General features: G+C 34.8%; 4 protein-coding genes across 4 annotated transcripts; 2 read left to right on the forward strand and 2 right to left on the reverse strand.

Moving 5' to 3' along the window:
* Positions 1 to 435: 435 nt before the first annotated feature.
* Positions 436 to 3,496, forward strand: LOC105955180 (non-structural maintenance of chromosomes element 4 homolog A). The gene is made up of 7 exons (XM_012978882.2): positions 436 to 896; positions 1,225 to 1,305; positions 1,716 to 1,968; positions 2,070 to 2,160; positions 2,424 to 2,646; positions 2,741 to 2,832; positions 3,007 to 3,496. Exons 1-7 carry the CDS (start codon positions 731 to 733, stop codon positions 3,274 to 3,276), a joined length of 1,176 nt encoding a protein of 391 aa, XP_012834336.2. The 5' UTR covers positions 436 to 730; the 3' UTR covers positions 3,277 to 3,496.
* A 402-nt stretch (positions 3,497 to 3,898) lies between these two features.
* On the reverse strand, positions 3,899 to 4,750 carry LOC105955181 (late embryogenesis abundant protein 46). Its single transcript, XM_012978883.2, has 2 exons — positions 4,584 to 4,750; positions 3,899 to 4,467 (listed from the first exon to the last, which is right to left on the reverse strand). The coding sequence occupies exons 1-2, from the start codon at positions 4,668 to 4,670 to the stop codon at positions 4,114 to 4,116; spliced, it is 441 nt and encodes a 146-aa protein (XP_012834337.2). The 5' UTR covers positions 4,671 to 4,750; the 3' UTR covers positions 3,899 to 4,113.
* An 876-nt stretch (positions 4,751 to 5,626) lies between these two features.
* Positions 5,627 to 6,203, reverse strand: LOC105955183 (18 kDa seed maturation protein). The gene is made up of 2 exons (XM_012978884.2): positions 6,077 to 6,203; positions 5,627 to 6,005 (listed from the first exon to the last, which is right to left on the reverse strand). The coding sequence occupies exons 1-2, from the start codon at positions 6,161 to 6,163 to the stop codon at positions 5,790 to 5,792; spliced, it is 303 nt and encodes a 100-aa protein (XP_012834338.2). The 5' UTR covers positions 6,164 to 6,203; the 3' UTR covers positions 5,627 to 5,789.
* A 3,563-nt stretch (positions 6,204 to 9,766) lies between these two features.
* On the forward strand, positions 9,767 to 13,230 carry FAD2 (fatty acid desaturase 2). Its single transcript, XM_012978937.2, has 2 exons — positions 9,767 to 10,082; positions 11,808 to 13,230. The coding sequence occupies exon 2, from the start codon at positions 11,822 to 11,824 to the stop codon at positions 12,971 to 12,973; it is 1,152 nt and encodes a 383-aa protein (XP_012834391.1). The 5' UTR covers positions 9,767 to 10,082; positions 11,808 to 11,821; the 3' UTR covers positions 12,974 to 13,230.
* The last annotated feature ends 1,985 nt before the right edge of the window (positions 13,231 to 15,215 follow it).

Consider the following 15,215-nt stretch of genomic DNA (forward strand, 5'->3'; position numbering starts at 1 on the left):
AGACTCAATGAACAAGATAGAAAATAAACACAACGCGAAGGATGTTCAGATTCGATGTGAATCCTACATCCTCGGGAGCAGAGACAGAATTAAGGAAGAAATAGATAGGAACTAATTACAAAGACAACTGATAAGAGAGACAAAAGTTAAGTGTATAACTGGAAAATATGTAGTTAATGCACCATTGAAATTGTAAAACGATAAATAATTTGAAATCGTAGAGAGTATTATTATATAAGGGTATTTTGGAAGTGTATAACTGGAAAATATGTAATTAATGCACCATTGAAATTCTTTTTTTTTTTTTTTTGAGAAACACCATTGAAATTCTAAAAGATAGATAATTTAAAATCGTAGAGAGTATTATATAAAGGGTATTTTGGACATTTATGGTAAGATTATTATAAAAGAAAATATATTGCGGTGCTGTGAGATGAGATAAAAGGGGGGAAAATAGCGCGTGTCCGTATAAAAGGAAAAAAACAATTTTGGGAAGCGCGTTCCGAAATATTTCAAACGAGGGGGAAAAATCGGAAAGGAAAACCCTTTTCCCACTTTTCGTTCCTCTAAACCCTTATTTTTTCTGATTTTTCACCATTACCCTATTCAAATTCCCCTCCAAAACTTGTCATCGATTTAGGGTTTTAATTATTTTTTCACCGATTCCTTATACTTTTTTTTCTCAATCAATTTTGAAGCCCTAATTTTATGTTTAGTGGAAGGTTGAGCGATGGCGCAAACGGTAAAGAAGGATATGATTGGTCGGGTTACTCGAAGCAGTTCGCAGAACATCAATGAATCACAAGATACGACAAATCACGGCAGAGCTGAAGATGGTGTTGTTGCACGCAGGATTCTTCGCTCCAAATACCTCAAATTTAAGAACCGGATTAAAGGTAATTTAAACCTCCCCTTAATTTAATTTTTTTGAAATTTTTAGACTGTAGTTACAATTTGGTCAGATGGTGATGCCAGATTTGGTTGGGTTTTTGTGTTCATACGAGGAGATTTCTGCTTTGCAGGAGTTGAATTCGCTTAATTTTTTTAGATTTACTAAACTACTAGCTTTTTTAGATTTTATTGACTTACTATCGAAATAGTTTCTTACAGGAAGGTTGTGTATTAGTCATTGATAAGTTCAGTGCAAATTGAAGTTGTCAATTCAATGCAAAGTTTATCTGTATGGGTAAAAAAGGTTATAATCAATTATATTTTCTTATGCAGATGAAAGAGATGATATATCAAAGGTTGATTCAGATAAGTTCAAATCAATTCTTGAAGAAGTCGATGGCTTGCATCGGCAAGGTATCGGTTGGCAAATAGCTATTTTATTGCCTGTTTCCTTTTATATACTTCTTTCCGTAAGTAGCTTATTGTTGTTGTATATATAAATGTACTCTGCAGTTTTCCATGTAAAAGGGGTTTACAATGTATTTATTAAGTTGTATTCTTGGCATAATTGTTAAATTTGCTGCCATTTAAAGTAGAAGAATAGTTAGGACTGGCCAAATTTGTGAATTCTTTTCAATTATCGTCAAATTGGTGATTCGATAAACGAATGATATAAATAATACTGGTTTGCGGTTATCAACTATTATATGCTGTTCATCTTTTAGTGTTGTAAAACGATTGTTGGTTGCTTTACTAGACTAACATTGTCCCATTGCCTTTTCTTAATCTACTTTTAGTTCTGACTTTTGTATATTTTTGTTCAGTACAAAAACCCAGGGAACAAGTAGCAGATGCTGAAGCCTTGTTCGACATTACAAACACATTGGTTACCTCTGTTAAGGCATTTAACAGTGAGGGCGTCACACCTGCAGATTTTGTTAGCTGTCTTCTTAAGGATTTTGGTCAAGAAGGTGGACAAAGCAGCAGCCAAGACGAGATTAGGAGTTTGATACGCTGGAAAGACATCGGTGAAATGGTCTCTCATGTTTTCAGAAGCACTCCTAGTTGTTGCACAATGTAATAATCTGTTTTACTCCTTCCACACTTAAATTGTTTTTTTTCTTTTTTATTGAATAAACATGATCCAAAATTTATTGAATCTTCATTCTATCTGACAGGATTGGGCCTATGAACACTGAACTGAAGCAGCGGAAGATGGCTGTTCATAGAAAGCGTGCAAAACCAACCGAAAATGCCCGGCCTGAAGAGGTAATGTCTTTCTCCGTATTCTTGATAAACTTGTAGTAAAATCATATTTGAACTTGAGGGGAATTGATTTACGTGTTTTTTAATTCCGTTAGTAACTGTAAATCGCTTGAGCATATTCCAACTTCTTAGTGCATTCAAGTAGAGTGTTCCCTATTTTTGTTCCTACATAGATATTGTTTAATAGTGTTGTGTGGAAAGTTTCATGTCCTAAAAGACGAGGCTGTGTGATGATATTTGAAACTGACCTGTTATTTTATTCGCAGATAGATGAAACTGGTAATAAGGAAAAGACCGATACGGATAAGAACATGGCCACTATGTTTAATATTCTAAGGAGGGACAAGGACATCAAGGTCAATCTTGAGAATCTGATATTGAATCGGAAGTCCTTTGCACAGACTGTTGAAAATTTATTTGCTCTATCTTTTTTGATTAAAGACGGGCGTGCCGAGATATCAGTGGATGAAGCTGGGCGCCATCTAGTTTGTAAGCATCTTTTTCTCATGCTCATATAACGTATAACAATCTTGTTTCCTGTTTTTTTTTTTTTCCTCGTACCTTAAATCGCTACTCGTTTCAGATCCAAAGAATGCACCTAGAGCCAATGCAATTCTATCTGGAGACGTCACTTACAGCCATTTCGTATTCAGATTTGACTTTCGAGATTGGAAGGTACACTTGAGTAATAAATAATAAATCAACTTCTTTTACAACTGATTCTGTAACCATATTCAGTCTTTTGCAATCTAATCATATCGTATTCATTAGTGGTGAAATTTGTTTGAACATACATATGATAGGATTCTTAAGTGATGTAATCATAACCAATTCCTTGTTGACTTGCAGTTGATGTTGACTTCTGTTGTGGCTGGAGAGGAACTAATGCCACATAGAAGAGAGTTGAGCGAAGAAGAACGTAATGTTCGACGAAACTCAGAATCCGAAGACGAAGAAGAAGGTCAAGCAACAATGGCTACAACACCAATAAGGAAATTGTGCAGGAACAGAGGATTGGTAATGCAAGAGCAGTCTGTGGTCGAAGATTCTCCCGAAAGTAACGATACGGCTGCTGGTAGGGCTGCTGCGATTCGGAAAGGTAAGAGAAAACTAATGTGAAGAATCTTTAATTAATTAAATCATTGAATTTTGGATTTTGTTTTGTTCTTCTAGTTTTAGTCTATTTTATGCACTACATTAGTTTAGGCCAATCTCTCCTTGGTTTCATTGTATAGATTTAAGAGCTGTTTCTTGACTAGTTATTAATAGACATGTTTTATACTAATTATTATATTCAGTGTTCAAAAATATTTAAATGTTTTAATGCTTGTGTAGGAAATAATTAAATAACGATTTTTTGTTATTTTGTTGGACTATTATAAAATTAACGAAATAATTTTGGAATGAGCTATTTGTTGACTACTTATTAATAGACATCTTCTATATATAGTACACTTCTTTTTGTGGTATATAGTACAATTTTGTAACGATTTTTAGCAAAATATGCTTACTATACTATACGGTCTTTTGAGATTTTGATAAACGAATTAAAAATTAAAGAAATAATTTGTAAATGAGCGAATTTTTGACTGCTTATTTTACCTCAAAATCCTAAATTCACCAATCATGGAACAATCATTATTCTCATTAATTCTGTTTTGCGTTACTCATTTGGCCTCACAATCCTGACTTCGCCATTGTGTATATTTATATATATTTTTTGAATATCATTAAGGTTAAATTAACGATCAATTTGTGACGCTATTTCAATTCAAAATTCAGTCTAAAACAACCAACACAGTGTACATAAAAAGATACTTCAACTACAAATAAAAAACAACAGAAAATACAGAAAACAAATTAAATATGCTAATCAAAATCTAAACAAGGCCATTGGCTATTACTTTTATTCCATAACAATTAAAAAGAAAAAAAAAAAAAAAAATTAATTAATCTCTATCCAGTATAACCACCGCCGGTTCCGTAGCCAGTATTAGCACCGCCACCCACATGAGTGTTGTGTGCGGTGGTCCCTCCGGTGCCGGTGGCCGTGCCGATGGGGTGAGACTTCATCATCCCTTCGGTCACGTGCCCCATGGGCTGCCCGGTCCCATGTCCGGGCAGTGCCGACATCTGGTGGGCGCCGGTGGTGGAGTGTGTGTACGATCCGCCGGTTTGGGCAGCCTGTTTGGCGGCGGCGTTGTGCTCACGCGCCTCCTGCTTGTTCATCTCCGCGTTGTGGATCTTCTCTTGCTTTCTCGCCGTCGCAATGTCCTTCTCCGTCGGATTGTGGGCCGTCATCTTCTCCATCTGTACTAATTCAAGTTTTATATATATATACATAATATTATTATATATTGTTAAATTAATAAAAAAAAACAATAGAGAAAATGTTATTATATTAATTAATGAATGAATTAGGGAACCTTTTCTTGAACGGTGGCTTTGGTCTTTTCCATGCCGGATTTGGCCGAGGCGGCCACGTTGGCGGCGGATTCCTTCAATGATTGCATTTTTTTCAAATCTTTTCTTTCTTCGGTAAATTCAGCGCTGTTTAGTGTGTGTGTTTGTGTGTGTGTGTGAAATATAGGAGAGAGAGAGAGGAGGAAAAATATATGGCAATAAATAGATATTGGACGTGCATGGGGAAAGGTGACACGTGGGAGATGAAGAACACGTGTGCTTCTAACATAAGCTACTCTATACTCGGTAAGGGACACGTGTCCTAGGAGTATGGGTTTCGGTTACACGTGGGAGTAACGACCTTTGTTAATTCGTTTTATGTTCATGGATGAGGACGACTGGAGATCGGACTTCTTTGTTCACTAATTAAATATAGTGTTGAAGATTGGATGGCTGCAAATGTAATTTGACATTTTAGATATATTTTCTTACGCAAGTGGAAAAGACTAATTTTGATTCTGAAATTTCAAAAATTAATTAAACAAAAAAAAATTCAAAATCATTTTTTTAATATAATCCATTACATTCATCTATACATAATTATATTATTAATATCACAAGTATCTTATATATATAAAAGTAATAATCATTAGAGTAACTTAAAAATCATATGACATTTTCAGAATTTACTATATAAGATTCTTTTCAAAGAAAATTAATAGATTATTTTTTTCGTAGCAAATCTAGTGGATTGTTTTCAATCCCCTAATTCACTATTAAATCAACAAATGAATTTTAGCCCTCCCAACAAATTTAATTACTCTTAATATTATTTCATATTTTTACTATATATTAATAATAAATAAATAAATAAATTCCAGGAGCCAACAAGCACAATTTTTTCTGCCATATATTTAAATAATTCATTTTGAAATAGTGTCACTTATTCGGTATAACTTGAATAAGATTGGACATTATCTGTTTTTTTTCTTAAAATTTTAACATTTTTTGTATAAACTGATCAATGATATCTAAGTCGAATTAAATTCGCGTCGTGCTTAATTGATGGCAAGAAATTTTATTTTATATACACACCACATTTTATTTCACATGCATTAAAAAACACGTGGACTTAAAAAAAAAAAAAAGAAAAAATCACAACCCATCACTAATAACAAATGCAGTTAACCAAACTTAATTAATTATTATAACATCACATAAACCCTAATTTAGAAAGTGCTTCCCGCGCCGTGCCCGGTCCTAGCACCACCAGCAGCGTTCGGATCCTCCAACCCGACTCCACCACCGGACGCCGCCTGCTTGGCGGCGGCGGCGTTATGCTCACGCGCCTCCTGCTTCTCGAGCTCGGCCCCGTACTTCCTCTCGTCCTTCTTTTCCGTTGCCAGTTCCTTCTGGAGCGGGTCGCGCGTGGTCATCCTCTCCCCCTGTTGAATTATTTTATAATTAGTTATTTAATTAATTAAAATATTGAAAAAAATGAGGTCAACGGTCAAACCTTCTCCTGCATGGTGGCCTTTGTTTTCTCCATACCGGCCTTGGCCGAAGCTGCTACGTTACTCGCTGTTTCTTTAGCTGACTGCATTTTCACCAAATAATACCGAATATGCCCTTCTTTTTCTTTTTCTTTTGAGAATATATAATTACCAAAATTTAAACTTCTATACACAATAGTGATGGGCTTCGCTAGGGTATATATGGAAGAAATACAGGTGGGTGCACCGTGCACCGAATGAACACGTGGCGGCATAATAGGACATCTTTGGTCGATTCTTGACACGTGTCGAACAGCTGTCTTTTGTTTTATTTATTTTACCATATAAAAATAGAAATTAGAAAGAAAAACGACAATTGACTTCTACTACCAATTTTTTTCTTGGCAAATAAAACGAAGCCCACAATTATTTAACTGGGCCATATTTTTTTAAGAATGCATTCACAAGAAATGTTTTAAATCACACGGCCCAAATATTAGTGCACATATTAAATTATTCCTTGATTACTAGTGGACCTTTTTTTAATTGCAAACATAATTAAATATAATTTATGTGATCTCAACTTTTATATGAAATTATTAGTGCACATGTGACAACAATTTCGCACGTGGGGAGGTACGGGTACGGGCGGTTCACAATCGAGTATTGTTGGTGTTTGTGTGTGTTCAATGCACTATAAGTTTAGGATTTGCCCATTTTCTAATATCAATTAAATTTAAGACAACTATTAGCGCATGAGTTCGTACATGTTGATCAGAACCAAGGTCACAGGTTTCATTCTCAAACTCGAGCAATTGTAGCCAAGGTCAGGGGTTCGATTCTCAAATCGAGCAAATTGTTGAAGGATAGATTGTTAGCTATAGCTTGGCAACAATTGTCAACATGGAGGAGACCTGGGTATGAAGTCCCGACAATCGAATGCCTACTTAAATACCACCATAATTAAAACGAGAAACTACTTTTTCATGCTTTAGAATTTATGAGATGATTATTGTGTTCATATGTGAACATAAATTCTATTTATAAACGCAACAAACTCTCATTACTCAAAATTAGAAGCAACAAACAAATGAATCAGATGCATTTGCATCTTTCTTGCATTCTAAAATTAATAAAGGCAGATTAGCTTAAGGTTTATCTTAATTTTAGCATTATTAGTAGTTTGACTAGTCAAATTTTTTTTTTAATTAAAAGAGGGACATCCACCTTTTTTGTGTTTCAAATAAATTCAGTCCATTCAAACTTCTTTGCAAATAAGGAAAATCCTTTTATATATATCAAAATTACCCATAATTCATTGAAACTCAATTTAACTCCAATTTCATGATTTACACCCCAATTTAGCCCAATTTCATCAATTAACCAAGTTTAACCCTAATCTCAATTTTGACCCGCCACCACCGGAGACCATCGGTCACCGTCGTTGAATCTTTTTTTTTTCAACGCCGGAGACCGGCGGTCAACGCCAGAATCTGGCCGGAAAAAAAAATTCAGAAAAAAATTATTTTCTGAAAAAAATATATTTTTGAGGTTAATGTGATATATTTATTTAAATCCGAGGTCAATATGTAATATTGAGGAAGTTAGAGCATAATGGATGGAATTAATAAGAATTATATTATGAAAGGTATTTTAGACTAAATATATGGACATGAGTTTAATTGAGAGACTGTATTTTTTTGGACCATGTGATGGGCCTTTTTGCCATTCGCCTATAATAATAATAATAATAATAATGAATGTAACTATTTTCTTAATAACTTATTACATATCTTCAGAATCATTAGGTGTGATACAAAAAAATATCTTATATAAATAAAATAAACCTAACTAAATTAAACCAAACACCGCCCTTTGGATGATGCTATATTTTGTGGCTGTGCATATAACTCCGTCAGCATGATATTTTAAATTAGGTACATATTAAATTATGTTCTGTATGCATTTACATTATATAATTAATTAACCACTAAAAATAATAACATTGCTTACAAATCTTAATTAAATAAACGATAATGCATATATCATATATGTAAACGGTATACCTACCGACTGCCTCACTAATTAATCACTTAATCTTTTTATTAACTTTCTTTAAATTATTAGTGTTTGCTCTATCAAAGTAATAATATCTTTTGTGGCATTTTTGGGTTAATGATTTTTTTTCCAATTATTACAAAAAGAAAATTGGATGTGCAACTTGGCCACTTTCGAACCATAAAAAAAAAAAAATAGGCCAATTTAATCGACAACTTTAGGTTATGACAATGAACCCTACCCATAAGATTGTGCTTAAATTAATTAGTGATTTGTTAGGACTATATCATGATATTTAAATAGGTTGTGGGCAATTAATAATATATACTTTTCCATTTGTATTAGTTTTGAATAATATATTTATAATAAATATGACACAATTTAAATGATACTCTGCAGAAGAGTGTATGTTGCTATATTGAAATAGAGTTTGGAGTAACAAAACAATTAATGTATTAATTAAAAATTAAAGTAAAGTAGGAAAAGTTTGGTGCTAGTCATAAATCATAATTGAGCCCCAGCCTATTTAATTTTTTATATCAATATTGAGTACCTGATATTCAATTATACTGGATTTCAACATCATAAAAAAGAATATAATTAAAATATTATATAATACATGATCATTAAGTGTAACCTTTTTTAATTTCATTAAGTGTAACGATTATAAATTATAAACATTTAAACATATTTATAACTTGAAAAAAAATCAATTAAAAAAATTATATAGGAAAAATTAGGCTGAGTTAAAACAAAATAAAATAAAACTAAACGTTGCGGCGCAGCATCAATTTAAAAATAAAAATTACAACCCACTTTCAATATTAATAAGGTAAATTACATTCATCTTCTATGAAGTAAAGTGTATATATAAAAAAGTCCCTTCTTTTTAAAAAATTGCATCCATACCCCTCCATTTTATAAATTTCTTACGTCCAACGCCAACCATTATAAAAGAGTGTTAATGTAAGAAATTTACTAATTACATGGATTGAATGTAGTTATAAAACAATAATTGTGATGATGCTAGAAACAAATCACCTTAAGTAGTTGAGGTAGAAGGAGCTGGAAGAACAAAGTGGATCACTGCTTACGTGCAAGATGATCCTGAGATACCTGCGAACATAGAACACGTGAACTAGACCGGAGTTTATCCGGCGAAAACTCCTCCGACGCTCAAGTCAGACGTACGGGTAGTAGAAATAGTTGAGAGGATACAAATTGTAGAATTATCCAGATAATATGGCGTACATTTAACATAATCATCTAGAATCCGTGGAATGTGCTCTAGTTTGTACTCGTTTTGTGTAAAAATACAGTTTCCGATGCACCACAAACTGATATATACAAGCTAAAAATCACATATTATGAACATCTTGATTCATAATGTAGAGTTTGAATGGGATAAAACGGGTACAAAAGTGATAATATTTCATATAATCTCGAAGGTTCCACTAAATTTGAGGAGTTGAGGGGGTGGTTGTAATTATCCAAACAAGATGGGTGTTTTTGTAATTTGACCATACCTCAGGGGGTTGTTTGTAATATACCCTAATATACCCATATTAATAATAATATAATATAAAAAAACGGAAGTTGAATTGAACATTGAAAATCGAAATTAAATATTAAAATTGAGCTGTCAGTTTTGTTTTGCTCAAAGACTCAAACTAAACTGAAGAGCCCAGTTACTGGCTGCAACAGGCGCGTGGGCCCCAAACAAAAGGAAGGCGCATGGTCTAATTTTACGTGAAAGTGGGCCCTCTCCTTTCGGACGAGGGAAAAACTTAAAAAAAAAAAAAAAAAAAAAAAGCTTAAATAGGGATTGATGGTCATTGCTTTATTCACCCGTGAATAGAGCAGCAATAACTCAGGTGCCGGCGGCGAAGCAGAACCACCTCTTCTTTCCGCCCATTACACAAGGGTCGAAAGAAAAACAAATAAAAATCAAATCTTTTTCTTCCTAATCAGGTAACTCCATTGTTCTTCGTTAATGGGAATGTGTGTTTTTTGGGTGTTAGAAAAGTTTGAATAGATCTATGTTCTTCTGTTCTTATTTGATGTGGTCTCTGTTTTTTTTTTTTTTCAATGTCTTAAATCTCGGAGTTTCTGTTATTCAGTAATGCATGTGATTAGATCTTGATTTGGATTTGATGATTTGTTTTTTTTTTTTTTTTTTAATCCCAGATTGATTAATTGAAAATTGATCTGATGATTTTTACATGCAGAGCCAGAAACTTTGTTTCATTGTTGGATCTAAAGTTTGTGTTTTTATAGCTTTTCCTGATTTCAAGAATTGATTTTTATCACGGGATTCTTTTGATTTTTTAATATTGATTTAAATTTTAATTATTATTAAATTTGTTTATGGAGCAGATGAAAGGTTACATGTGTTTGAGAAATATCTGAGATATTTTTTTCCACTTTTCACAAAGAAAAGACCATTCTTTTGTGTCTGCCATACCAGCAGAATCTATCATTCAATAACTTTGGTTCATCTGAGTTTAATTGCATTCAATATATATTAATATTATAAATATATATAATATTAAATTGAAAAAAAAAGTCATTCACAAATCACAACCCTCTTGTGATTTGCATTATTAAATTTCAATCAGATCCAGATTTTCTCAAGATCTCCTTTTTATCGGAACTTCTGCTTCGATTTCTTTTCGTCTCGCCAATTTGCATCGAACAATTTGTCCGAATAGAAAATATGTGTGATAATCTTTCATAAAAAAGAGTGTTTAATGCTGTACAAATTTGTTTGGTATTGAAAATGATTTTTTTAATTCGAGCATCGAACGTGTCACATGGTTGGTATCAAATCAGACAAGAGTTTGGTGAATTGTTTCTAAGAATCGAGGTCCATTACACAACACCTTGGTTTTGGTGCTAGTGTTTTTCACGTGGTCCTTCGCCATTCAATAATATTCTCGATGTTTTATTTGGTCCCATTCCTACATTTCTTGTATGAACTCACTATACTATAATACTCTTAATATTATTTAATTTGTATGCTATGCAAGCTTGTTTTTTTCTCTTAATGTGGGGTTTCTTCTTCGAATAATGACGGTTAGGTGAGATTTGTAGTATAGGTAATAATAAATAGTGGGTAGTTAATGGAAGATTCAATGCCTAATTAGGTCGAATACTCGATAATTCTATAAATAATGCTCACTCAGCCTATTAGTCGGTCCACAGTTTCAAGATTAGCCATATGATGGACTTGGATCGGCCGTATATTGACTGTTGACTAATACTCAATTATGTATGTTGTTTTAGCCGCCCTTCCTATTCGGTTACATGGTTACATACAGAGATGTATTATTGATTGAAATATAATAAAAGAAGCAACTTTATTTTTCTCAATATAAATATCTTGCATGAACAAGAATATTATAATGCCTGATGTGTCACTTAGCTGGCTGCTAATTGTATTTTTTCGTTATAGTCAAGGTGTCCAACATGGAATAGAATCAACTTGTCCGATTCTTGTGCGAATGTGCTTTAGATTATTCTTCTTCAATTTGTCTCCACTAGTTCGATTTTACTATTTTTTCTTTTCTTTTTTGAAATTTGAATATTCAAAAGTGATCAATTTGTCGAAAAGACTTGGAAATAGAATTCGTTTACCTTTTTGGTGCAATGGGTTACTAATAAAAATCAAATCTTTATTTTTTAAACCCTCTGCAGATTGTTGAACAACAATGGGTGCAGGAGGCAGAATGTCCGTACCAACCGAGGGCAAAAAGTCAAAACCCGAACCCCACCAACGGGTCCCGCACTCAAAGCCCCCGTTCACAGTCGGCACGCTAAAGAAAGCAATCCCACCCCACTGCTTCAAGCGTTCAATCCCCCGTTCATTCTCCTACGTTTTTTTGGACCTCGCCATCGCCTCGTTTTTCTACTACATCGCCACAAATTACATCCCCGCCCTCCCCCACCCCCTCCCCTACCTCGCATGGACCCTCTACACCATCGTCCAAGGCTGTGTCCTAACCGGAGTTTGGGTCATTGCCCACGAGTGTGGTCACCACGCGTTCTCTGACCACCAATGGTTAGACGACACAGTTGGCCTAGTCCTCCACTCTGCCTTACTCGTACCCTATTTCTCATGGAAGTACAGTCATCGGAGGCACCATTCAAACACAGGCTCGCTCGAGCGAGACGAGGTTTTCGTGCCTAAACAAAAAACGGGTCTTTCTCCATGGGCCAAGTACTTGAATAACCCACCAGGTCGGATCCTAATGCTAACTGTCCAGTTCACTCTCGGCTGGCCCTTGTACCTCCTCTTCAACGTATCGGGCCGACCCTACAACCGCTTCGCGTGCCACTTCGACCCGAATAGCCCCATATACTCGGACCGCGAGCGGGCCCAGATCCTTATTTCTGACGCGGGTGTTCTTGCTATTGTCTACGGGCTATACCGCCTCGTTTTAGCAAAAGGGCTTTCTTGGGCTTTTTGCGTCTACGGGGGCCCGCTTCTCGTGGTGAACGGGTTCCTTGTTTTGATCACGTATCTGCAGCACACTCACCCGGCTTTGCCGCACTACGACTCGTCGGAGTGGGATTGGCTTAGGGGGGCTCTGGCCACCGTCGACAGGGATTACGGTATTTTAAATAAGGTGTTCCATAATATCACGGACACTCACGTAGCGCATCATTTGTTCTCGACTATGCCGCACTATCACGCGATGGAGGCTACCAAGGCGATCAAGCCGATTCTTGGAGATTACTATCAGTTCGACGGGACCCCGTTTTATAAGGCGGCTTGGAGAGAGGCGAAGGAGTGTATCTACGTGGAGGCGGACGGAAACGAGAAGGACAAAGGTGTGTTTTGGTATAATAATAAGATTTAAGATTGTTATATTGGTGAAGGAGTAGGGTTTCTTTTTGGTTGCCTATGAGAGCAAACATGGGGGGGTGTTGTATTTTTCTCTTTTATTTTTTCTTCTTTTAAAAAAAAAAATTATTAGGTTGGTATTATGGTCTGAAACCCTCTGAATTCATGTCTGTTGAATAAGAGTCTTCTGGGCTTTGTTCTTGAATTGTATGGTTCAGTGTTGTACCTTGAACAAGTCCAACGTTAATCTATGTATGCCATCTTTTTCTTTCATTTTCCTCTGTTTTATTGTCCATATATATATATGTAATTAAGTTATTACAATAATTAAATATGAAATAAGTTAGAATCATTATTGTTTAATTAATTATGAATTATTTTAGTGCAACTTTGATTGTTAGGCTTAAGAGTCTATATACTACAGAGAGCAGGGAGTTACACTATTTGTTCCCTAATCGGCTAATTATTTGTTTCAAAATTAATACACTATACTTATTTCTAGTCCAATAATGTGATGAGTTGGGCCCCCAATGATTCATCCATTTTGAAAATGAGCCCCATTTCCAATTCATTTGAGACGGCTCGATCCTGGTTCACTCAAGTTCGGTTTAAATGGAAAAGTTTCTGGACTTTTATCTTGACCGTCCATCTTGGGTAGTCGATCATGCCCGTCCATCTCATCTCTTGAATTAGGTCTGTCTTCTTCATGTATTTTAAACTTAGTTGACTTTCGTCGCTCTATATTTTCTCTCTCCGTACATTCTTCATTCCTTTTCTCTCTTGTCTTGTGCCGGTGACTTCTGAGTCACACGTCGCCTACTATAGCTGACCTTGACTCTGAGGTGGATATTCACTGATGACCGTTGTTTGTACCTCTATAAACACAGCTTGTAGAGAGAGTGGGGTTAACACACACATTAGTTCGTTTCCTATGTTTTATGAGTGAAAGATACACTCTTGCTCGATTTAAACCCGAAGCCTTAAAAATTACATGAGTCGATGATAATAAAGTACGATCGTATATGAGCTCTAGCCAACCCAAGCTCGACTCATATGGCCCGATTGTTAGCCATAACTAGGAGATTCGACTTTGTTGGGCCGGGCCGGCGCAGCCCATTATGCAACAATTTGTCTTGTTGATATTGGACTTTATCGAATTTGATTGTTGAGCTGTAATATTTATTAATTGGTACTGGATAAAAAAAAAAAAAAAGGGAGTCATAATAAAAAGAAAATATGATAAATTCGAGAAGAAAAAGGAGCCATCACCAAATAAATCGAATATATTTATATGGATATAATTCCCAACATAATTGACATGATCATATAAAATCATAAATAAATATGTAGAATATTGATTGAAGCATGCACGTTAGCAAAAAGCTAAGTAAATGGGAGCCACGTTGAAACGGTCCACGGACAAGCTAAGAAGCCCGCCACGTGGCAGCATCTTATTATCCTCCAAAGAAAAAGAAACAGCAGTTTACAACGAAAAAAAAAAAGAAAAAAGAAAAAAGAAAAAAAAATCAAATAAATGATTCAGTGGGGCCGTACGTGGGCCGGCCCAGCCGGCACACGAGGCTCGTGCATGGAATGACGTCATTCAAGATCCGGTTTAATGGGCCTTAAAGATTGGGCCTTTTACATCCCGATCATCTGACACCCACGTGCAGATCCAACGGTCCTGATACGGCTAAATCTCTTATACTCGATTCAGTACGTGGGATCATATTAGTACCTCAATAAAATAAATTAAAAAATAAATAAAAGAAAATATAATGGAGAAAAAGACAGTTAAATGGCCGGCTGCAAAATATTATGCTCTCCACACCTTTTTCACTAATTTGAGCTCAATATTTCAATAATTTTTTTTTATTAAATTATATTATAATAAATTAACCTCATTCTTTGTTCACAAGGATAAAAGCCAAACAAAACATACAAGATTCATATTCGGCATGTCTGAAAAATAGGAATACGAAAACTTGGGGAAAATGTATAAATATCAAAAGTATAGGGGTATATTTATAAATATGTTATATGTATTTTAATTGGCTAAGCGTTGAAAATGCAAGCCATAACATATTTGATGTGGATTCCAAATAGGTCATGAAATCACGTAGCCCTTTTTTTGTAATTTAATTTGCTGTTAATATTTAAATTGTACCACCATTAACTGTGGACTGAACTCAGTTTATTGGAATTGCAGTTTAATTGTATATAAAAGAAATTTATTTATTTATGAACCGAAGTCATAT

The sequence above is a fragment of the Erythranthe guttata genome, chromosome 10 (assembly GCF_056151865.1).
Source record: "Erythranthe guttata isolate IM_541 chromosome 10, IM_541, whole genome shotgun sequence".
In the NCBI taxonomy this organism is placed as follows: domain Eukaryota; kingdom Viridiplantae; phylum Streptophyta; class Magnoliopsida; order Lamiales; family Phrymaceae; genus Erythranthe; species Erythranthe guttata.